This window comes from Salvelinus alpinus, chromosome 9 (assembly GCF_045679555.1).
Source record: "Salvelinus alpinus chromosome 9, SLU_Salpinus.1, whole genome shotgun sequence".
NCBI lineage: Eukaryota > Metazoa > Chordata > Actinopteri > Salmoniformes > Salmonidae > Salvelinus > Salvelinus alpinus.
Genome location: NC_092094.1, coordinates 39,773,949 through 39,799,383, shown reverse-complemented (window position 1 = coordinate 39,799,383; position 25,435 = coordinate 39,773,949). Strand labels below are relative to the sequence as shown.

Genomic DNA, 25,435 nt, shown 5'->3' with positions numbered 1-25,435 from the left:
AACGCAACAGTTTGTGACTAAAATATTGGTAGAGTTGAAAATGTGATGGAAACACATTGAAGTTTCGTTTTTTTATATGGTACATGAAAACTTTAGCGAAAAAGTAGATTTTGTGTGCACTGTCATCACGCACTGATTTTATCTGCAACAAGTCAGTTTGGTGGAATATTTTAAGGTTTGAGCAGTCACAGATTATATTTGGTTACCAATGCAAAATAAGATGCTTATTTAATGCCAAGCTAAACCAAGACAGCAATCTTGAAGTGATTTTGAAGTAGATTAGCTTCCCACATTGCCATGTGAAATAATCAGAATTATAATTAAATATGCCTTGGCAAACATTTCTATACTTGCCGGTGTAACCTACAACATTATCCCAGTTTAATTTGCTGCTTGAAATGTATTCACTACCATATCAGCTAAAAATAGAATGTCATGTTATGAAGGAACCAAGAGAGCTTCATTGCCTACACAACACTGCCCCCACGGCTACACAAGGAGTGATACAGCACGTTACAATTTTCATGTGACACGGAAGCATGTCAAATGTTGGAGCACACTACAAGGAGTCGTTCCTTTTGTGACGAAAAACATTGCGACACCGCTACGCTCCATAGGGTCTGTCTCCGTAGGGTACAAATCAGTCCTTAGCTGACACTAATTTAGACCTGTGACTGGGAGGTTAATCACAGACTTGGATCATAATGTCAAAAGACACAGTTCTTGGAGGAGTGGAGAAGTGTGGAGAACTACCATACTGTAGTCTTCCTCAAGATACAACTACTAAACCTAATGGAGAGGATGAATATTGCACATCCAAACCTGTTGTGGGACTGTTCCATAGTGTTTCTCCAGGCAGTAACCTTACCTTTTATTAACCCTTTTCACTTCTGAAACCTCCCCTTTACTAGCCATTCATGTTCTGATCTGAGCCAGTCTTACTTTTCACAGTTGATGATGACGTCCTCCGGCTGGATCCTCTTCTTAAGCATGCCTTGTTTGGGGTGCTCCCCCCGTCCTCGGAAGAGACCTGGCGGCTCAATCTTAAAGTTGCCGATGCGTTCCCGGTGGTGGTCCAGTATACAGAAGCCATACTCCTCCACTATCTTCTGATTGGCCTCTTTCATCACCTGGAATTAAATATATATTGGTTATCAGCTATGCCAATAATGCTATGAACCGCCTTCGCTCTCACAATATTCTGTATCCATAGCAATTACACTCAATCCAATATTGAAGTAGCCATTTAGATCTACCTTGAGTAATCGCCCTGTTTTGTCCGAGTGCCACTCACCAGTTTCTCCTCTTTGCTCATGGCCTTCCTAGCCTCCACCTTCTCCTTGTGCATGTTGTGGAGCTCCCGAAAGTCACACTTATTCAGGTCACTAATTAGCACCCTCTCCTCCAGGGTCATCTCCTGCTCAGACAAACACAGGGACAAAACGCGAAAAACAGATTCACTACCGAATTGTCCTCGTCCTCAGTCAATCAGAAATCTTCTGAGTAGACCTACCTAGTAAAACACAGAATGCCAACAGGCCCCTCCAACAGGGACGCTAAACAAGTAGCCCTTTTATTCAGTTATGATTAATTTCAATGTTATTTTTTTGCAGTAAAATGTCATGACAACATTGACTCCCTTTAATGTGGCCTCCTACAGCAGACGAGTTGGCCTGCACGGCCCCGGGGATGTCACTATGGCCACCTCATTCTGTCCATAAATCAGGAAGCCCATTTGAGTAAATGTCAATGTACACAGTGTACAAAACATTAGGAACACCTTAATGCTTCCCACAATCGTGTCAAATTGGTTGGTGGACCATTCTTGATACACACAGGAAACTGTTGAGCATGAAAAGCCCAACAGCGTTGCAGTTCTTGACACTCAAAACGGTGCGCCTGTCACCTACTACCATTCCCCGTTCAAAGACACTTAAATATTTTGTCTTGCCCATTTACCCTCTGAATGGCACACATACACAATCCATGTCTCAAGGCTTAAAAATCCATTATTAACCTGTCTCCTCCCCTTTATCTACACCGATTGAAGTGGATTTAAGAAGTGGCATCAATAAGGGATTATAAGGTCACCTGGTCAGTCAATGTCATGGAAAGAGGTGTTCATAATGTTTTGTACACTTGGGTGTATATGACTAATTTATTTCCACTTATTTGAGGAAGGATTCTATAAGAGCAGCATGTCAACATATCCAGAATCCAGAACCCCAAAAATAATTGGGGACATTCATTGAGCAAGGAATCCATACTAGCAGCACATCAACATATTTAAAGGAAGGAGAGTTTAGCTATAGATAAATATAAAAATCTGGGATAAGGAGCTCTAATGCATTGTCTTGGCACCAGTAAAATTGTGATAGTTTCCCTAATACAGATCCAGTCCAGACACTCCAATGACAGTGTGGACACTTGGAGCCACCGACCTTCCCTCTAAGCATGATTGACAGGCAGCGGGTGGGCGGAGACTGGGGGCAGTCAGGCGAAGAGAGGTTTCCCGTTATAATAAAACAGTTTAATTGGATTTGTTCATATGCGGGGAGCGACTTGTCTGGATTAGCATATCAATGCCTTTACACAAATCATATTTTCAAGAGCATTGGGCACTAAGCAGCACGAAATTAATTCTGCATGATACGCCTTTGGGCCTGGTGGAGTGTTGTGTACAGAGGACACCCCACATACACCCATGTCTGTCATACTGCATCTATACTGAACAAAAATAGAAATGCAACATGTAAAGTGATGGTCCCATGTTTTATGATCTGAAATAAGATCCCAGAAATGTTCCATACTCACAAAAAGCTTATTTCTCTCAGATTTGGTGCACAAATTTGTTTACATCCCTGTTAGTGAGCATTTCTCCTTTGCCAAGATAATCCATCCACCTGATAGGTGTGGCATATCAAGAAGCTGATTAAAACATCATGATCCTTACAGGTGAACCTTGTGCTGGGGACAATGAAAGGCCACTAAAATGTGGTTGTCACAACACACTGCCACAGATGTCTCAAGTTGAGGGAGCGTGCAATTGGCATGCTGACTGCAAAAATATCTACCAGAGCTGTTGCCAGAGAATTGAATGTTAATTTCTCTACCATAAGCCGCTTCCAACATTTGTTTTAGAGAATTTGGCAGTATGTCCAACCAGCCTTACTACGGCAGACCACGTGTAACCACGGCAGCCCAGGACCTCCACATCCGGCTTCTTCACCTGTGGGATTGTCTGAGACCTGCCACCCAGACAGCTGATGAAACAAAGGAGTATTTATGTCTGTAATAAAACCCTTTTGTGGGGAAAAACTCATTCTGACTGGCTGGACCCTTGCCCAGTCATGTGAAATCCATAGATTAGGGCTTAATTCATTTATTTTTTTAATATGAACTTTAACTTGGTAAAATCGTTGAAATTGTTGCATTTATATTTTTGTTCAGTAGTTACCTCTGCAGGGACATTCAACATATCTCTATTAGTTGAACAGTATAGGGTCCTGAGGACCATGTTCACACTCTCAACCACTACTTGTTTGGTTCTCGGTTGGACTTCCAACTCCAAAATAGTTAGTTTTTTAATCTTAAATATGCTATACCGACAACTTGAGCCACTGATGTTATTCCAAGAACAAGCATAGAAAACAAAATAAGATGTTTCAAGGGCTGGTCTCTCTATGCTTTTCTTCCTCCTTCACTCCTCACCTTCCTCCAGTCCTTGAAGAAGTTGTTTCGGAACACATCTTTTGTGGTGTATTCATGGTCAAGCATCTGAGCAAAGAACAGGGCCACTTCCTCTGCAGCAAGGCCCAGCTTCACAACTTTACCTGGTGAACAAGCACATCACACACACAGTTCCATAAGATCCATAATCTCAGCTTGACTTTTTTCCCCTTGTATTACTGTCTGAAACTAACAGGTGCAAATGCTTGGTAAATCTTGCCCTTGTCATGTTCTCCAAATAGGGGAGCGAAGTGGCACCACTCTACGAGTAGCTGAAGTGACTAGAGGAGCTGTGACCTCTGAGTCAGGCTTTTGGAGCTTAGTCAGAACCAAATGCACCATATCAACTAGTGATGGGGATTATATTATTGTTGCGCTAGTTGGCTGTACCTGCACCAAAACTCCAGTAATTGTCCTTCATAGCTTGTTCTCCATCTTTTTAAATATGGAGCCAATTTGTTTTCAAATTTCCATGGCTGATCAAAACTCGTTTTCTCATGGCTCTTTTGTCCCTCTGCAGCAGACACATAGTGAGCAACATGTTTGGACCATGGAATCACAATAATCACAGTATTGAATTGCATACATATCGTATCAGACCCTTAAGTATTGTGATAATATCGTATAGTGAGGTCCCTGGCAATTCCCCTCCATAATATCCCCAGAGGTCCCCTAGGAGCTGGCTCAGCAGGCCAATCAATGCCCAGAGAGAGAAAGGCGGAGGCCTGCAGTGAGCGGCTGTGGACATTCCATACCACTCCGAGGGGTGAATTCGTTGTGGAGGCCTGGCCCCAGAGAGGGACTTCACTACACACACAGGGATTAACTTATCAAACCTACTCTTGATATAGGAGCTGTCAGGGCTGCACTATGGGGGGGGGGGAATGAAAAACTATAGTTCTCAATCAAAATGTTTGATCCAGACAGCCAGACATCCCCAAGCTGTATGCCCTAAATAAAGGAGGCTGATCTTTTGTGGGCAGCTGTTGATCCATGCAAATCAATACAGAGTTGAGGAACAATCTTCTGGGGTGAATGATGAAAGGGAGGATCCTCCCCAGAGTGTTGTAGATGGAGGAGAGTGTGTGTCAACAACATTCAACTTTCAATCTGACCCAAACAGAATGCTTGGACAGTCTGAAAGTGAGTTACAAGCCTTCCTAGCGCAACTCTCTCATGCCAGGGAATCTACTTAGATATTTAGAGTGATGAGCCTCGCTTTGAGAAGTGTTACGTGTTTACTTCTAAATGGTCGATGATCTGAGAAGGTGAATATAAACCTTCAAACCAGCAGGGCTGTACTGACCATTGTAGTAGAAGTTAACGTTGTCTGGGAGATGCTGGTACTCCGGCGGGAAAAAGGGACCCCTGTGCTCGAGAAGCTTCCATTTTACACCATCCTCATACTTGTCCTCTTCCCACCTGAGGGACAGGTGTTTCAGAATGAGCCTCTCTTTCATAAAAAGGTTCATACAACCACCTCCCACACATCGTGCATATAGAAAAACAAACAAGCCCCACCATCTCCAGCGCTGCTGCTCCTCTTCTTCTCTTTTTTTGATCTTCAACGCTTTTGCTGCCTCAATCTCTTCCTTTGACTTCTTCTTTGTAGTGACTGGATGCTCCGCCTCCTCTTTCTTTGGCTTCTGGGAGATCAAGACAGGACCACAGAAACAAGACAATTTACACAGTAGGTGATTTACACAATCAGTGAGCCCATTGTAAAATGTCCCAAAACAAAGCTTGTTTGTTATTTCAGCTGTACCCATGAGTCATATTCGCAAAGCACTAACATTATACAACAGCAATGTTTGTGAACACAATAAAATATTTATAAACATCTATACTGAACAAAAATATAAATGCAACATGCAACAATGTCAACGATTTTACTAAGTTAGTTCATATGAAGGAAATCAGTGAATTGAAATAAATGAATTAGGCCCTAATCTATGGACTTCACATGACTGGGCAGGGGCACAGCCATGGATGGGCATAGGCCAGCCACTGGAGAGCCAGGCCCAGCCAATCAGAATTTGTTTTTCCCTACAAAAGGGCTTTATTATGGACAGAAATACTCCTTAGCTTCATCAGCTGTCTGGGTGGCTGGTCTCAGACGCTGCTGCAGGTGAAGAAGCCGGAGGTCCAGAGCTGGCGTGTTTACACGTAGTCTGCGGGATGTGAGGCCGGTTGGACATAATGCCAAATTATTTAAAACAACGTTGGCGGCAGCTTATGGTAGAGAAATTAACATTTAATTATCTGACAACAGCTCTGGTGGACATTCCTGCAATCAGCATGCCAATTGCACACTCCCTCAACACGAGACATCTGTGACATTGTGTTGTGTGACAAAACTGCACATTTTAGAGTGGCCTTTTATTGTCCCCCAGCACAAGGTGCATCTGTGTAATGATCATGTTTAATCGGCTTTTTGATATGCCACACCTGTCAGGTAGATAGATTATCTTGGCAAAAGGAGAATGCTCACAAATAGGGATGTAAATGAATTTGAGAGAAGTAAGCTTTTTGTGCACATGGAACATTTCTGGGATCTTTTATTTCAGCTCATGAAACATGGGACCAACAATTTACATGTTGCGTTTATTTTTGTTCAGATATAGTTTCCACTTCTCAGTTGATGTGAGTGGAAAGTGGGAGAAAATGATGCTACTACATAAACAGCTAAAAACTAGAACATTTGCCTGCTCCCTTGCTCGGGGAGGATGCCTACCTTCTCTTTCTTTATCCCCTCCTTTGTGTTCTTCTCTGTCCTCGGGTCAGCCTCGTCCTTCTCTTTCAATTTCCTATTTAACCTGAGGGCAGCAAATAACATCTGTGTACAGCAACAATGTGCAACACTATTTGCTCACCTCCTACAGGTAGTGGTGTGGTGGAACTGATGTTCAGATGTTGCTAACACTTAGTCATAGGGTAACTGAATGACAGATGGAGTGAGGGCTAACATAAATAAGGGAGACCTGCTCACGTTGGGGTTGCACTGGAACACGAGGGACCTTCCATGGGTTCATCCTCTGATCTTTTCCTCTTTTTCCCCCTCTTTTCTGGCACAAAGTCTCCATCTTCAGGCTCCTCTTTTACAGCCAAATTAAACCTGGAGGAAAGCACGAAGAGACACTGAACAATGACCAGTCACTTTCACTCCCATATCAAGTGGTTGGAAAGCATGACCACAACCTGCTGCGGTTCCCTTTTACTTCCCAGTAAGACGTAGCTATTCATAGAGTAATACCTCAATCCAAAAGTACACCATTTAGTGACCACACGTAATTACATAATTACAGTGATTAAACATCATAGAAAAGGGCCTGATGATAGTATAATAATAATAATAAGGCAAGCTTGTATTTCCCTGCAGTGTGCCTTGGAAGTGGGAAGGAAATTGACCAAATTAATAAATCAACATTACAACCACCACTGCAACTCAATTACAGTACTGCTTCATTTCACATGGTTGGATGGAAGGAAAAGAAAGAACACAGCTGTAGATGCTAATTCCCATTACAGGCAGAACGGAACAGGATAATGTACAGCGAAGCCAAGTTTTGAAAATCGCTTGGAGTGAGATTCCCTATGGTGAATGTCAGTCTCCACCCCTAGCCAGGGGGTCCTTAACTGGGGGACACTGAATTAGATTTTGTTGTTAGAAAATCCTAATATTAGCAGTGGCTAACCACAGGACAGACTGCAGTTTCTTTGTCCATAAGAAACCAATGTGAATGTAATTTGGGTGAACTATCCCTTCAAAATCGCCTGACTAGAGGTCCCTCTACAAGAGGGTTGGAGGCCCACACCTGATCTATGTTCCCCAAATACTTTTCATTTCTACAAAATTAACCTACAATCAAGAAAATTAATATTCATTTGATTTTTCAGGTGGTTGAGGCTGATGTGCAAAATGTTGCCACCATCTTACTCTACATAGGAATAAATGCAAAATATCTTTCCTATCGTTTCGGTAGGAATAAATTACAAAACAAGATATTTGAGGCAAGGGACATTTCAATATAGCCTATTCTCATTTTATGACAGCCACACCACACTGTTTTCAAAACTGTCCATAAATGCTTACAAAAATGCACAGCCCTCATTGAACATAAATATACTTTTTTTTTAGTTTGAAGACAAGTTGGCAAATCAGATTTCGAATAGACCAATTACACCAGCAGAATTAGTAAGAAATATTCATATTAAATAATAAAAGTATGGGGAATAACAGTAGTGTTCTTGCTGAGATAAGCACACTAATTAGTCTATATTTTAGCCCATTGTAGGGGAAGGGAATTGTTCTAGTGACTTACATCAGCTATTGTGTAAGACCAAACAAATCACAGATAAAATCTCCTGAAGACAACATAGCCTAAATCTGTTGCTACACCAAACCCAAATGATCTTTCAATGTATTGTCCCGGCAGGTAGCCTAGTGGTTAGAGTGTTGGGCCAGTAACCAAAAGGTTGCTGGATCAAATCCCAGAGCTGACAAGGTGAAAATCTGTCGTTCTGCCCCTGAGCAAGGCAGTTAACCCACTGTTCCCCGGGCACCGAAGACATGGATGTCAATTATGGCAGCCCCATAATTGGGTTGGGTTAAATGCGGAAAACAGTTGAATGCATTCAGTTGTACAACTGACTAGGTATCCCCCTTTCCCACTAGAATCAGTTACAGTACACATTTGGGTTCACAATTTGTAAGGGCAAAATAGTGTTCATAATATAGTTACACAAATCAGGTCACCCTAACAACATTTATTCTAAATGCTGCCTTTTCGTTGTTATAGCCTTATCAACCTAGTGCTAAATTGCCAATGATCAAACAAGGGGAATAATGTGAGCTATCTGGGCTAATCTAAATTGTGGATTAAATCCCTAGTAGTAGGCTATATTATCACATGCTGTCATAAAGCATTCTGCAACAACTATAGACAAAACAGCACTACAAGTTGCCGTGCTGCTCTTTTGACAATTGAGGCTATACACTTTGATAAGCGGAGAGCGAACATGCCTGTCCAGTCTGCGAGGTAGTTTTGCAAGCCAATGCTAACTAGCGTTAGCGCAATGACTGGAAGTCTACAGGAACATCCAGTCATTAAACTTCCTTCAAACTGCATGCAGATACATAAAAATGGTATTCACGAGTTTCTGAATCTGGGGAAGTAGATTGCCAAAATCCCGAACTATCCGTTTAAGGACCTCCAACCCTTCACTTCACACCCTTTTCTTGTCACCGACAACAGTACAGATGGGTAATGATTGGATATTCTCTCAGTTTCTTCCAACATTCTGTCTGAATGTCACCTAATTCATCTGAACAACTCATTCCTGTATGGTAAATCAAAATATTCTTTCCAATTCCTAAGCGAGAGCGATAGACTTCAATAGGATTAGGAAAATGTTGAAATGCCAATAGGTTCGTCTGTGAGGGAGAAAAAACCTGAGTAAATCTGAGATTCCATAAACAGAGAATTAACTGTATATGTCATTCACTTTGTCAGTGTGACTATAAGGAAGCAAAACCGATACTGTTATCTGTAGCGGATTGTACCTTTCAGACCTAGCCTAAACTCCCACCATCCATCCCCTCAGAACACAGCGGTTTTTAATTTATTGCTTTTCTGACAAGCCACAGACACTTTTCTTCAGTACAGCAGGAAATACATTTTCTGATAGACAGCCAACACTCCCTGAAAAAAAGGGGAATGGATCCTGTCCAGGCTCTTGGAAATCCAAATGACAAGAATTCAATTCGATCACCTCCCTACCATTTGAAACATTAATGGATTAAAACTAAATTTCCAAATGGCAGCAGAAATGTGCTGATGTGACACTGAGCGATATCAAGCCACACAACTGCAACAGAGCTGTAGTTGAGCAAAGCCATGACAATTAGCTGGCTCTCTCATTACCAATACTGTTAATAGGATGCAGTCAAAGAGGAAAATGCCCACCTCACATCATCAAAGCTCTCCACGCTCTCCGTTTTGAAAGCCTTGACCTAATATAGAGGGAAAACAGAAAAACAAGTCAGAGCTCAGCACAAAAGATAAAATACTCAAGCTCTTCTCTCAACTCCATTTGTGGTCTGTATATACAGTACCAGTCAAAAGTTTGGACACACCTACTCATACAAGGGTTTTTCTTGATTTGGACTATTTTCTACTTTGTAGAATAATAGTGAAGACATCAAAACTATGAAATAACACATATGGAATCATGTAGTAACCAAAAAGTGTTAAACAAAGAAACATATATTTGAGATTCTTCAAAGTAGCCACCCTTTGCCTTGATGACAGCTTTTCACACTATTGGCATTCTCCCAACCAGCTTCATGAGGAATGCTTTTCTAACTGTCTTGAAGGTATTCCCTTCAAAATAAGGACAAACCCTTGATGTGTGGACAACAATTGGGGAGAACGGGCTTGTGGTAATGACTGGAGCATTATCAGTGGAATGGTATCAAATACACCAAACTCACTCTGTTCCGGCCATTAAGCTATATAAGGGACAAAATAATTTACTAAGTAAATTGACACATATCAAGTAACATAGGGCTACAAAGGACCTGTGAATAACGTAGCAATTCAATCAAAAATAAATCGTAGGATGTACAGTGTATTCGGAAAGTATTCAGACCCCTTGACTTTTTCCACATTAGTCTTATTCTAAAATGTATTAAATTGTTTTCATTCCGTCATCAATCTACACACAATACCCCATAATGACAAAGCAAAAACAGGTTTAGACATTTTTGCAAACATAAATAAAATAAAACTGAAACTGTTACATTTACATAAGTATTCAGACCCTTTACTCAGTACTTTGTTGAAGCACCTCTGGCATCGATTACAGCCTCGAGTCTTCTTGGGTATGACCCTACAAGCTTGACATACCTGTATTTGGTGAGTTATTCACATTTTTCTCTGCAGTTCCTCACGCTCTGTCAGGTTGGATGGGGAGCATCGCTGCACAGCCATCTTCAGGTCTTTCCAGAGATTTTCGATTGGATTCAGGTCTGGCCTCTGGCTGGGCCACTCAAAGACATTCAGAGACTTGTCCCAAAGCCACTCCTGCATTGTCTTGGCTGTGTGTTTAGGGTCATTGTCCTGTTGGAAGGTGAACCTTCACCCCAGTCTGAGGTCCTGCGCAGGTTTCCATCACGGATCTCTACTTTGCTCCGTTCATCTTTCCCTTGATCCTGACTAGTCTACCAGTCCCTGCAGCTGTAAAACATACCCAAAGCATGATGCTGCCAACACCATGCTTCACCATAGGGATGGTGCCAGGTTTCATCCAGATGTGAGATTTGGCATTCAGGCCAAAGAGTTCAATCTTGGTTTCATCAGACCAGAGAATCTTGTTTCTCATGGTCTGAGAGTCCTTTAGGTGCCTTTTTGCAAACTCCAAGAGGGCTGTCATGTGCCTTTTACTGAGGAGTGGCTTCTGTCTGGCCACTACCATAAAGGAGTGATTGGTGGAGTACTGCAGAGATGGTTGTCCTTCTGGAAGGTTCTCCCATCTCCACAGAGGAACTCTGGAGCTCTGTCAGAGTGACCATCGGGTTCTTGGTCACCTCCTTGACCAAGGCGCTACTCCCCCGATTGCTCAGTTTGGCGGGTGGCCAGGTCTAGGAAGAGTCTTGGTGATTCCAAACTTCTTCCATTTAAGAATGATGGAGGCCACTGTGTTCTTGGGGACCTTCAATGCTGCAGACACTTCCCCAGACCGGTGCCTCGACACAATCCTGTCTCGGAGCTCTACGGACAATTCCTTCGAACTCATGGCTTGGTTTTAACTCTGACATGCACTGTCAACTGTGGGACCTAATATAGAGAGGTGTGTGCCTTTCCAAATCATGTCCAATCAATTTGAATTTACCACAGGTGGACTTCAATCAACTTGTAGAAAGATCTCAAGGATGATCAATGAAAACAGAATGCACCTGAGCTCAAATTCGAGTCTCAAAGCAATAGGTCTGAATACTTATGTAAATAAGGTATGTGTTTTAAATATAAGAATGCCAAAAAATATTAAACCTGTTTTTTTTTTTTGTCTGTATGGGGTATTGTGTGTAGATTGAAGAGAAAAAAAGTATATTTAATCCATTTTAGAATAAGGCTGTAACCTAACAAAACGTTGAAAAAGTCAAGGAGTCTGAATACTTTCCGAAGGCACTGTATGAGAAGAACCCTATGTTGAGAGATTCAGTATGAGGGTAATGGACCTTGGGCATCAGTCCAAGTACAGCATCAGGAAATCAATTTCTATCTAGCTGGTTTGGGGAGCTTCTGGAATCAACTATCATGGGGTTCACACAGGGACACGCTGGCAGCACAGGCTGGGAAGATGTAACCTGGGGTCAAATTTCTCAGGAAAAACTATCCAGTAGTACAAATGTAAGTCACATAAGCTGTAGTGGTGGTGATTTAGGCCTACTTGCTGTTGCTACTACTACAGCTGCTCCTGTTGATAGCGCCACTGCCATAACTATTAGGCTACTACGAACACACAATATGTAGTGTATGATTTAAGAAAAAGGTACTTACCTTTTTCTGGACTTTTACTTTTTCCGCCCGCTGAGACTTCGCTGTGGCTTTAGTTCTTTCCTTGTTGGGCTTTGTACTGTCAGACCACCAGAACAGAGAGACAGGGAGAAAAATAGAGATTGTCATATTTTTCTCCCCGAGTTGGTACCTCCAACTTAACTCTAGTCTGCCATGATATGTCATCAGGGACTGTCACAGAAGGCTGCTGCCAGTCATGCTTACAGGTATCTATTCTTCTCTTTCATCCCATTAATTACACATGCCAGTGACAGATGACTCTGGATTCATTTGTTTGCTCATATAATGCATCCAATATCAAGGAGAATTAATGTATTCATATAAAGATGGAGTACCCTACTCTGGGTAATGAAAGCAGGCGCCCACACACATTGTAGCACGTTGCTAGATTTACAATTGCTAGCTTGTTTGGAGACTTAATTTCTCTCAATTTTTTTACAACATTCTGTGTGTCTACACCACAGAGCTGTGATGTGTATAATAACAGGAAGATGTTGACTGTTGTTTCAGTTAACTGTAATTCAGAAGTATAGAAGCCATGAAGAAAGTTAGGATGCAGTGCGTGTAAAAGGTAGTGTCTAACTACCTACATGCAAAGACCATCTTTACATAATGAGATATACAAAAAAAAGTGAATGCTGCAGTGAACATATGTTTCAGATTAGGCCTAGCTAGTGCAATATGTACTACTTGGGTCTTAGAGATGGTGAGGAAGACAATTTCATGGATGCCTATGCTGATTTGTTCCTGAGATTGATATTGCACATAAGACACTGTCTGGACTCACCTTTTCCTAAGTGCGTCTCCACCCGAGCTTCCTTCCTTATCACTCAGCCTCTGTCTGGGTGTCTTCGCTTTGGCCTTCCCTCCTTTGGCTTGGCCAACATTCTTCTCTCCGCCCATCTCCTACAGAGCACTGTAATATAGACCGTTCATTAGCTAGCAGAATGATTTGCTTGGTACAGAATGGTTTGTTAACTCAGGTGGCAGCGCTAACCTGACAAGCATGGAAGTGCAGTAAAAATTACAAACTAACGTTACATACGTGCATTTTCAAAATTTGACGTAATTAGCTCTGAACAGCAAAATATAGTGTGATGCTATGGGTTGCTAGCGCGAGTAAAATATCCCGGTCACATGGGTTAGCATACATACTACTGTATTATACTAAACCATTTTTGCTTACCTACGGTAGCTAGCTAACTAGCGGTGTGTGGTTAGCTGGAAAATCTAATTATCAGTTCCACAAGCTTACCACTTCTTCTGTGTGCTAAATTTGGCCTTGACTGATTCTTTTTGCTACGAATGGCTAATTAACTGTCTTGGTGTATGGCTGGAATCTCCAAACCGCTCTGTCTGTAGTTCAAGTTCAACGCTATTGAATCTGATTGGCTGAATAAATGAATTAGCTGGCGATCAACGCCCTCTGTCTGCGAATACGCCTTACTGCAGCTAATATGTGTTATTTATGGGGAATATAATGAGGAATGAAAGTACATAATAAAGTAAACAAGGACACTCATAGCACAGCAATAAATATGTTACATTAATAATATGGTATAATTTTACCTATTTTAAATATGCACTTCTATTTGCTTTCTGACAGGGCCCTATTCTAATAATCTTACGCATTATTCCCGAGTCCTAGCTTCCTCTCCCTTGAAGTAGGTTATAACTGATCTGACGACTGGATTGGCGTAAGCAAGCATTTTACACAAAACAACCACATATCACAGTTATAGCAAGTAAACACTTTCTTCAATAATGCAGCTATCATCATATCAGCAAACAAAGTTGCTATTGAAGCTCAGTGATTATTTTAATGGAGGAATTAAATATGTATTTAATAAAGTAGTATTTTAGGGTCATATACCTAGTTTTTGGTTGGCTGAGTGGAATTTTCGTTTCACTACCTATTCACTCATTTCCAAAACAAGCTTTCTCTTTTTGTTACATAATTGCTCTCCCATACAGACAAGAGGCAAAGGTCGACCACGTGGAATAAAAAGTAGATTCCAAAACTAAACCAGGTATTTTGAGGTGGGGAGAGTGACATTGGCAAAACAGTTTGGGGAAAAAAACAAAAAACACTGGCGTTATTTCCTTCAGGCTCTCTGTGATAGTTGTTGTACTGTCTCTTTAATAAGATACCGTAAAGGATCAGGTTGCGCACCGGGTGGTACTGGTATTATTTACAACTGGAAAGAGAGAATTTACAGATTGCGATGATACCCCAGCCCATCATTTCTACATTGCGCAGTGGTGTGAGTTGCTGGCGACATCGAAGTGTTTTAGTAACGGCTTTAAGGCTCCAGGCCTTGGACTTTCGAAGCGTACGTTGTCGGTCTACCTCGGCACCTGGTACTGTCAGATCCATGGAGGACATACTGACGAGGGTTGTGGTACCGTTACCTACATACGAGACGAGAGAGAAGTCCCCGCCTCCACCTGAATCGAACAGTTTGGAATTTATGCATTTCTACAGAGGCCTTGAAAAGGAAGAGAAGTCACAATTACTAGCAACGCTATCACACGATTTTGGTGTGGACCACAAAGGAGTTTCAGAGCTAGCAGGCAAGCTGCTCGACACTCAGTTAAGGGACTTGGCTACAATATTGCAAGTAGAGGACAGGTTACGATACAGTCTGACTCCGCGCTATAAACAGTTGCTTAATCACATAAGCAGGGTTGAGGGGGGAGTGAAGTTCCTGGTGGACCTACGTGCCGATCTGCTTGAAATAATATCATCTAAAGGAAGTGACAGTCCTCACATTCGGGTAAAGCCACTGTTTACAATATTCTATGGTGGCCTGCTAATGTCAATTCAAGTAGCGCGTTTTGGAAATAATTGACAGGTGCAGGCAGGAATTCTACACAACAGTATATGTATTTCAGTACTTGGAATCGACTTTTTATTTCTTCTGAGTTTTCGGGAAATAGATAAACAATAAATATTAACACAATTATCTGACTGCACCTGCTCAAAAACTAACGGTCACTAAATGGAGCCAGTTCTACTGCCATAACCAGATAAGTGTTAATGAAAATTTAAGTTTTTCCAATGGAAAATAACATAAAACACGTGATTTGTTTACAAACAAGCTAATAGATGACATGTTTCTATATTTAATGCCAAGAAACAAAACAGATGTAGGTGCCTTATACAATGTAACCAATGTATACTGTAGGTACAGCACATTTAAAACTTGTGTGTCAAAGGCAAATCAGTTGCAGGCCTAATGTACCATACTAAATAAAGGTGTTGACAACGCTGTATGACATGGAAGCCCCCTTTGACCTACATTGGTATGGGTGTCCCATTTCAACTGACTGCTAGAGCAGTTAAACTCTGATCACTTTTGCCCTAGTGAAGAAACTGTGACTGATCCAAGCATTTCAAAATCGTATGGGGTTGTTTTTTGTTTTTTTTAAGTGTCATGAAGGTCATTCCATGACATTTCAGCAAGCCATGACACCTACCATCTCAGATTTTTCTGAAATTGTTTCTGTAGTTAGAAACAGATAAGATTAGCATTCCTGCATCGTTATTTAGTTGAAATATAATTTAAGCCATTTTAATTTATAGGATTCATATAATATTTAATAATTATAGCACCCATCATCTGATTTGTGCCAAACATTTTTCTACCAATGAGTAAGACATGAGGAATCATAATAAATAGTCAAAAGCTACCCACGGACCCTCCCAGACCCAGTCCTATCCCACCCCAACAACCAATATACAGTATCAGTTCTCTATGTCTGACAAATAGTATGGAGCTGCGGCTCAGAGTATTGTTTCTTCATCCTATGTAATGGATTCTCATGGAATTTGGTGATGCTTTGTCCCCCGTTCAGAGAAGTTAGTCATTGAAGTTGTTAGGTTTATTACCCATCCTACATCCTGATATTACCAGGTTCTGACCATGAGATAGTGCTGCCCCCCTCCATGTTAAAGGGATATTTCAACCAAATTACAAAATTACATTTTAGTTTCCTTAGCCTGTAAGCAGTCTATGGACAATGTATGACCACAACCCATTCTTGGCCACTGTTTCAAATGCTAACTTTTTACAATTTGCTGCACAAATCCAATGAAAGTCAATGCTACATATATTAGCATTTTCATGCTTCATATCCAAATCATCTATAAGTAACATCATTGAGTTACATAATAAATGTTTTGATACTTTAGGATGATTTGGATATGAACATGTAAAAGTGATCGTATACAAATGTAAGCAAGGTTTGAAATGCTTAGGCCTATGTTTTAGTCAGATATTATATCTGTTTGGGCTTCTTGCGGTCAATTTGCAGTCTACAATTTTTTTTTATTATGTCCCGGCCCCCTGACCATCCCCTCAAGAAGAAAAAAAATCGTCAGCAGCTGAATCTTAAGCTTAAAAAAATATATAAACACATCATGTAAAGTGTTGGTCCCATGTCTCATGAGCTGAAATAAAAGATCTCAGAAATGTTCTATACATACAACAAACTTATTTCTCTTAAATCCCTTACAGTGCCTCCGGGAAGGATTCAGACCCCTTGACTTTTTCCACATTTTGTTACATTACAGCCTTATTCTAAAATTACTGAGGAGTGACTTCTGGCCACTCTACCATAAAGGCCTGATTGGTGGAGTGTTGCAGAGATGGTTGAACTCTGGAGCTCTTTCAGAGTGACCATCGGGTTCTTGGTCACCTCCCTGACCAAGGCCCTTCTCCCCCGATTGCTCAGTTTGGCCTGGTGGCCAGCTCTAGGAAGAGTCTTGGTGGTTCCAAACTTCTTCCATTTAAGAATGATGGAGACCACTGGGTTCTTGGGGACCAACAATGCTGCAGAAGTTGCTCATGGTGTGGTTTTTGCTCTGACATGCACAGTCAACTAAGGGACCTTATATAGACAGGTGTGTGCCTTTCCAAATCATGTCAAATCAATTGAATTTACCACAGGTGGACTCCAAGTTGTGGAAACATCTCAAAAATAAAATTGGTTCTGTATTGTTGAAAATCCAATAACATGGTGTGGAGACAAAAGTTTTTTTCAATTTCAGTAGAAAATTTGATTTTTTAAAGAAAAGTGCAAGGGTACCAATATATTTGGCCACAACTGTTTGTGCCAGCTGTTTAAATATCTATCGAATCAGATGTTTTTCCTGTTTTGATCCCATAACTCCCCAATCTCCTATTGAGGCAAGTTACCAACTTGTACCCACATCAGTCTGTCCGACAAAGGCCTACTTTTCTCCATCTTGGGTGATGTAGGACATGGAGGTGAAAGGACATTTGCACTGAATGGGAAAATTGCTTGAAATCGAATTGGTCATCAATTTGGAAATGCTTTCTCAGCTTGACTCATTTTACCAGCATCTTCCCGCAGTTATTATTAGACCTCTTTACATATACGTTAGCTCACACAGGGATTTGTTTATCCGTTTATGTTCTGCTGCATCAGCTCTTTACCTGTGTTTGAGAATGATGCTAAATATGATATACAGTATTTCACCCACAGGAGTTCCTTTAAAAAGGTGGCACTGTCAATGCAGTAGGCGAGAACAGCTGACTACCTTACTTTGGGGAAAGAAAAATTGGGGTTTAAAAATGGAATAGGTGAGAGTAAAATAAGAGCCTCTCACCTACAATGTGTCTGTGGGAGGAAAGAAAGAGGTATTCATAAACATGATAGTAATTAAAACAGCGAGTCAAGCTGAATCAAATAGGCCTTATAAAAGTTCTGAATTAGCAAGACTGCATTTACCAAGTAGACTTAGACTTGCTGTTGGTCTATCAATTTTGTATTTTCTCCCACTATTTTCATTCTTCTTTACCTGTGCACAGAATAACCTGGGAGGTGAGAGATTATGAAAATAACTGAGATTCATATAAATACTTCTGCTATGACTTCAGTTTAGTGGTCCCTTACATTTGACAAGTATATTGGTTGTGGTTTCTCAGAGGCAATTTTAGCCTAAGTCTGTCACATGTCATCTAGGCCTACTGGAGCAAAAGGCATATAGTGTAGTAAGGGCTGGGAGGCTGTCGTGTTGCACCCTGGAAACTTTGAATGCACAACTGAATAACTTTGGCTTTGGTTCCTGTTTCATATGCATCACAGTTTCCTTATGGTTCTCTTTGTGCATGCAATACTAGCAACTGTGTAACAACCGTGCAAATTCCAAATCAATGTCCTCAATGGCATATACTGTAACACAAATTCATCGCCAATGAAAGAAAATGAAATTTTCTCTCAAGGATTAGAATCTCTCAAGCTTTTTTTCAAAGGCTCACATTATTGTCACAGCCATTCGGGCCAGTTTAATTTCAAGGTCTTTGATTCCTCAGCCTCTTCTCTTGCTCTCCCTTCTACTTCCATGTCACTAAACCTGACTATTGCAACTCTTCCATTTCAAAGGTTTTTCAACTGCCGCAAGGTCAACGAAATACAGATTTGTCCCTGAGTTTTGCTGTTCTTTTGTGTGACTAAGAATTGGGAGCTTCTTTAACCCAGAGGCAAGGCGGCAGCTGCGGTTGTATGTGTCGACATAGCATGATATCTTAACGCTTTTTCAGGGTTCATCATAAATCTCAGAATTATTTATTTGCTCCTGTTATCAGATTCTAAGTTTGGCTTTTTTTTTTGTGAGTCATCAAACACACACACCGACACACTTTTAAAATGTGCTGTTTTGGATACGTTTTTGGCCCTGGGGGTTATGTGGTTGCCTGGCTACCCCAAATCCTTACTCCGGCTAAAATCTACGCCACGCCCATGGATGTTAGTTTCTTCTCCGCAATGAGGTATAGTATGTAGCGAACATAGAGCAGGGGAATAATTCAGTTGAGTGTATTTCCAGTGTGAAATTCAGCTAGATAAGGAAATATGGATGGGACAAAAAATTGCAAAAATAATCAAAATACAAGATAACTAATGTAAAATATACTGTGTCTGTAAAAACACGAACAAAAATGCAACCTGTAAAGTGTTGGTCTCATGTTTCATGAGCTGAAATAAAAGATCCCAGAAATTGTTCAAATGCAAAAAAAGCTTGGCAGCACGTCCAACCGGCCTCACAACCGCAGACTACTGTATGTGTAACCACTCCAGCCCAGGACCTCCCCATCCGGCTTCTTCACCTGCGGGACTGTCTGAGACCTGCCACCTGGACAGCTGACAAGTATTTCTGTCTGTAATAAAGCCCTTTTGTGGGGAAAAACTCATTTTGATTGGCTGGGCCTGGCTCCCCAGTGGGTAGGCCTATACCCTCCCAGGCCCACTCATGGCTGCACCCCTGCCCAGTCATGTGAAATCCATAGGTTAGGGCCAATATTATATATTTTTTAAACTAGGCAAGTCAGTTAAGAACAAATTCTTATTTGTCCGGCCAAACCCGGACGACGCTGGGCCAACTGTGCGCCGCCCTATGGGACTCCCAATCACGGTCGGACGTGATACAGCCTGGAATCAAACCAGGGACTGTAGGGACTCCTCTTGCACTAAGATGCAGAGCCTTAGACTGCTGCGCCATTCGGGAGCCCAAGTTAATTAATTTAAATTGACTGACTTCCTTATAGGAACTGTAACTCAGTAAAATCATTTATATTTTTTTCAGTATAATTAATGTTTGGTGCAGAATTCTAAGTTTTGTCATTTGCTTTTGCTAAGTGTAGAATTCACAAGCACTTTCAGCTGCTTTGGAAGGGATAGGCATAAACTGTATTTAGGCCCGACAGTTATCAATGTTTATTTTTTTGGGGGCTATGTTAGTGCACATTATTATTGGCAGGTACAGTGTTTGGCTGTTGACTTGCCAGGTGCTGCTGTAGATGGACAGAATAGAGTACGTCTAGCCTTAACTCAGTGTGAGTTTATGCAGGTATAATGCTATGGATTTGTGTGTTTCCCTTTGTATGTGTGTACTGTTTGTTTGTTGAGAGAGCCTTTCTCTGCTATAATGAAGTCAGATCCTTGGAGGAGGACTATACCCTGCTCATATGACATTGTGTTTATTGAAGTGTGAGGCCTATGTCTCCCCATATACAGTACCGTAGGCTCCAGATCCATCTGTGCCATCATCACTACCAACAGATATAATGAAAACAAACAAATGCCCAGGAGGTCATACACCCACAAAAAGTAGGCCTTGTAGGTGATCATGGAACTACAGGATTGTGTGACAGCCATGCCTTTGATACCAACCTGTGAGGGAAGCTAGGCTGAATGTTATTAATGCTGCTGTCAGTCACTAGATAGTGTGATGACATTCAGTCATGAATTATACTTAAGTGAACTGATTGAGCTGTTCTCAGTGTTATTAAGCTGACACTAGTTACAGATTGAGAAAAAAAGAACACCTGTAAGCACTATGGCAGCTTGTTTTCAGTGTGCTAAACCCATTTGGATGGCATTAGGTGCTGGGACTGGGAGTGTGGGGCTCTGAGGCACTAATATGCTTTAAATGATCACTTTAATCAGTAAGCAAATGTTTTTGTTAATAGGTAAATAGAAATAGCTTGTTTGTGGCAGCCACACTCTAGCAGCTACATCCTGTATTTGGTTCTGATTAGTCTCTCTCATGACTAACTAATTATTGAGTAGCTGGCCAGAGAACACAGGAGCTTTACCTCTGGGTTCTGATGTTGCAGGACCTGAATGGCACTCTGAAGAGTCTGCTGTCGGAGTGGTTCTCTGTGGGTCTGCTGCGTCTGGAGAGGATCACCTGGCAGTCACCCTGCGAGATACTGCAGAAGATCAGCCAGTAAGAAGCCCCTGTAGTACACACACACACACACACACACACACACACACACACACACACACACACACACACACACACACACACACACACACACACACACACACACACACACACACACACACACACACACACACACACACACACACACACACACACACACACACACACACACACACACACACACACACACACATACACAAAGCTCTACAGTGAACCCATGTCTGGCTGGGCTGTGTATGTCCTGGCAGGTACGAGGCTGTCCACCCTGTGAGGAACTGGACCGATATAAAACGTAGGGTGGGGCCGTACCGTCGCTGCTATGCCTTCACTCACGCTGCCATGCCAGGGGAACCACTGGTCGTCCTGCATGTGGCACTCACAGAGGACATCTCTGATAACATACAGGTGAGAGGTTTTATATGGAATACCTCGTTTATTGACTATGAGAGAGAATGCAGAAATGGAGACGTTGGTTTAGCTGTTATGTAGATTAATTCCTCTTTATAGTACTGGAGACCACAATTTGATAGTAGACTGTATGTCTGACTCCAACAATGTTGTTTCTCCTGTCCCGTAGAGTATCGTGAGAGAGTTGGCTACCCTGGACCCGGAGGAGGATGTGAACAAGGTCAATACAGCAGTGTTCTACTCCATCTCCTCCACCCAGGCTGGCCTGCAGGGGGTGGAGCTGGGGAACGTTCTTATCAAGAGAGTGGTGCGGGAGCTGCAGGTGGGTGGAGAATGACATCACACCACTGTTTCTATGAGCAGAATGACAGGCAAAGTCGGACTGCCCCTCTCATGGGCCCCCACATCTGAACACTGTGGAACGTCTCCTGAGTCAATCAGCTGCTCCCCTGCGTCATAATACGTGATTTATTAGCCATCTCCATGGTCAGAGTTTTTTACACTCTGTTAGTCACTCGCTTCAGTGTCACCTGATGGATTCCATTCTCTCCAGACTTCCACCAAGTTCTTATAACCACAACCACTCACGACACCCCAAGCACTTCTGGCCATGGCCAAGAAACAGATGGCAGTCAATCACAACAGTAGTTCAACATGAGCTGGAAGCTATTTCAGTGTGGGAAGAGTGGTAATTATTATCAGATAAACATTTCTTGTAATATAACCTAGACATGTTCTTTTTAACCTAGACAAGATAAATTAAACTAAATACTCGCACAATCCTGTATTTCCACCTGCATGTTAGGTGTGTGCTTGTGGGTAAAGAGGGGATTGCGGTAGGATTGAATGCTCTTCTCCACATTTCAGCCAAGATAGAGAGAGGAATATTGACATTTCAGCTGTCAGACCTAATCATGTTGAGAGGAGAGGAAACTCCATGTCAGGGTGCTCCAGCTATAGCTCTTATTAAATGATTGGAACATTGAATGGAAAAACAAGAGCCTCTCAACCTGATGGATTTACATAGCTGGGAGGCTTGTCTGAAAGGTTGAAATGGTCATATCCTGTCATATCCCGCTATAATGACATGCAAAGCAAATGATCATGAAAGCCTTTATTTATTGGAATCTTTATTTATAGTAAATATGGACTCTGTTTTTGAATAGCTTTTTTCTGTGAGTGTAGTTGTTAGTCTGGTAGAGTATAGACTTGTAGGATAAGAGTATGTAGTGTGTTTCTTGTTGAATTGTACAGTAGCCTTGTTTACATTCAATAACGTTAGTCCTGGCCTAAGTATTCTAGCCTCTCCATTGTTCAATCTGCGCTCTTGACATTGGTAAACCGATCTATGAAGTTCTAGGGATGTACATTGTTTTGTAGGGCTTGAATTTTTTATCTGTAGTCCCGATTCCATCTGAACTCTGCAGATATTGAATTAAAGCAGAAATGTAATTTTGTTTTACCATGCCTTTTCTTGTGACCAATGAGTTCTGGCTTTATCCCGAGGTCATGCTGATAACCCCTTATATCAGTAGGACAAAAAACAAAGAAAGATGACATTGTGACTGTGTGCAGTGCCATTGCAGTGTTATGCCCCATATTAAGGGCAATAGAACACCTCTACAGCCACTGAGGGACCACTACAATGGATGGATGATGGGGAGGGAAAGAGAAGTTCACAGTGTGGTTGAGGAAGTAGGGAGGAGGATCCCGTTGTCTTTCAGCATTACTCTCTAGGGCCTTTTCTGTCTCCCTATCATTTGGCCTTACTTATTTCTCTGTGTATTGCATGCCTGCTCTAAGCCTGCTGACCAAGGCTTTACAGTAAATTGAACTGATGAATAGAAAGTGACCTCTTGACATGGTTATCCTCAGATCTACTGACTCGTGTGATGGAAGTACAGAGGAATGAATGAGAAAGAGGGAGAGGTAGAAGGAAAGGCTCACTCCAACATCTGCCTCCAGGGGTTGTCTGACACACTTTGCCTCCTCTGCTGCCTCCTGTGAATCAACACACCACACAGCTCTGTACCTTATCAGCCTAGACAAGAAAGATCCAACATGAGAGGGGGAGAGAGGGCAGGTAATAGAGGAGAGAGAGCAAGAAAGAGAACTTGTGAAAGAAAGGGGGGAGAGAGAGAAACCTAGGCGGCAGGCAGGCAGGCAGTGTATGATGATGGCAGAGGCACTAGGGACCAGAGTCAAGAGCTTGGAAGGTATTAAAAGTGAGAGAGAAAGGGAGGGCAGGGTTGAGCAAGAGAATGAGGGGGTCATCCATCTCTATCAATCCCAATGGCAGATATGTGGAGATGGAGTCGATTGGTGCTGTTGCTGTGTGTTGCAGTGGGAAACAAAGCCGTTTGTATCTGATAGGTAGTTCAATGAGTTCAGCTCCTCCGAGAGACACTGGGGTATTACATACTGGGTTCATTGTCATTTGTTTTGAAAGTGCATTCCCTTGGACAGGTCCAGAACATTTAAATTTGACAGGATGACAATTTATTATTGAACATATATTATCCAACCTATCTCACCCTTTCCTTAATGTAAATTTTTCATGTACTTTTCTCTCTGTAATACCTCATTGGTATTATTCATTAACTGGTGTAGACAAAGTTGTTTTAGACTGAGGCTGTCTATCCTCTCTGTCTATCTTTTTGCAGAGTGAGTTCCCCCACATGTCCCAGTTCTCCAGCCTGTCTCCCATCCCGGGCTTCTCCTCCTGGTTACAGGCCCTGCTCAGCCAGCACCGGAAGGAGGGCCGCATGGAGCTGCTAACTGAACGTGAGTGGAGGGTGGTGGCAGATGTCACAAACACAGCCCCCGATACCAACGCCCTGGATGCCCTGCGTAAGCTGATCAGCACTGGCGAGTGGACCCGCTCTGAACGCCTGGTCCACGTCCTGGAGCCTGCCCTGATGCGCCTCTGTGCCTGGTACCTCTACGGAGAGAAGCGGCGCGGCTATACCCTGAACCCTGTGGCCAACTTCCACCTGCAGAACGGTGCCACCATGTGGAGGCTGAACTGGCATGCAGACACCAGCCCCCGGGGAGTGGCCAACTCCTGTGGCATCATGGTGAACTACAGATACTTCCTGCAGGAGACCCCGTCCAACAGCGCTGCCTACATGCACAACAAAGTGATCACAGTTACAGAGCAGGTGCTGGGCTTGGTCTCACAGTTTCAGAAGAACAGCAAACTCTGAGCTTCATGGATACACATGTACACCCACACACACACACTTGGTATCAAAGATGTCTCTAGGTCCAGGACTGGCTGACTTTACAGCTCTGATCTAATGTGCCAAAACAAAACACGTTGAAAAACATGGAGACAATTTGTGGAATGATATTCATTTATTTTGTTATTTTCTATTTGCAATCTAGCCCATGTAGCGCATGGATTTTCCTCTCCCTTCCTTCCTGTGTGTGGTGTTATCATCTCTGATAGACTGTGTTTTATGGTGTGAGAGACTGCAGCTAATGAAGCGAGAGACATTTACAGTGCCTTGCAAAACTATTCATCCCCCTTGGCATTTTTCCTATTTTGTTGCATTACAACTTGTAATTTAAATGGATTGTTATTTGGATTTCATGTAATGAACATACACAAAATAGTCCAAATTGGTGAAGTGAAATAAAAAAACAACTGCTTTCAAAAAATTTAAAATATCAAAAAATTAAAAAGTGGTGCGTGCATATGTATTCACCCCCTTTGCTATGAAGCTCCTAAGTCAGATCTGGTGCAACCAATTACCTTCAGAAGTCACATAATTAGTTAAATAAAGTCCACCTGTGTGCAATCTAAGTATCACATGATCTTTCAAATGATCTCAATATATATACTGTTAGGGCTGTCTCTCTCCTCATCCTCAGACGAGGAGAGGAGAGAAGGATCATCAGACCAAAATGCAGCTTTCGGGAAATAAGCCATCTTTTTATTTAACACGACGATGGCAACACG

General features: G+C 42.0%; 2 protein-coding genes across 5 annotated transcripts in view; one reads left to right on the top strand and one right to left on the bottom strand.

The window, feature by feature from the left end:
* LOC139584796 (DNA topoisomerase I, mitochondrial) overlaps positions 1-15,103 on the bottom strand; it is a 35,250-nt gene extending 20,147 nt beyond the window's left edge. Inside the window, exons 1-11 of one of the 4 annotated variants that reach the window (XM_071326082.1) lie at positions 15,030-15,103; positions 13,096-13,224; positions 12,291-12,366; positions 9,696-9,742; positions 6,719-6,844; positions 6,464-6,545; positions 5,251-5,375; positions 5,036-5,151; positions 3,712-3,833; positions 1,295-1,417; positions 943-1,130 (exon numbers count right to left, since the gene is read on the bottom strand). In XM_071326082.1, coding sequence (XP_071182183.1) covers positions 943-1,130; positions 1,295-1,417; positions 3,712-3,833; positions 5,036-5,151; positions 5,251-5,375; positions 6,464-6,545; positions 6,719-6,844; positions 9,696-9,742; positions 12,291-12,366; positions 13,096-13,211 — 1,121 coding nt within the window. In that variant the 5' untranslated portion in view covers positions 13,212-13,224; positions 15,030-15,103. Of the gene's footprint in view, positions 1-942; positions 1,131-1,294; positions 1,418-3,711; positions 3,834-5,035; positions 5,152-5,250; positions 5,376-6,463; positions 6,546-6,718; positions 6,845-9,695; positions 9,743-12,290; positions 12,367-13,095; positions 13,225-13,494; positions 13,737-14,181; positions 14,317-15,029 lie in introns of those variants that run through there. The other 3 variants (XM_071326083.1, XM_071326081.1, XM_071417017.1) reach the window with 3 other exon arrangements.
* On the top strand, positions 14,435-25,158 carry LOC139530043 (malonyl-CoA decarboxylase, mitochondrial-like). Its single transcript, XM_071326084.1, has 5 exons — positions 14,435-15,085; positions 20,951-21,063; positions 21,312-21,468; positions 21,641-21,793; positions 24,135-25,158. The coding sequence occupies exons 1-5, from the start codon at positions 14,534-14,536 to the stop codon at positions 24,675-24,677; spliced, it is 1,518 nt and encodes a 505-aa protein (XP_071182185.1). The 5' UTR covers positions 14,435-14,533; the 3' UTR covers positions 24,678-25,158.
* The last annotated feature ends 277 nt before the right edge of the window (positions 25,159-25,435 follow it).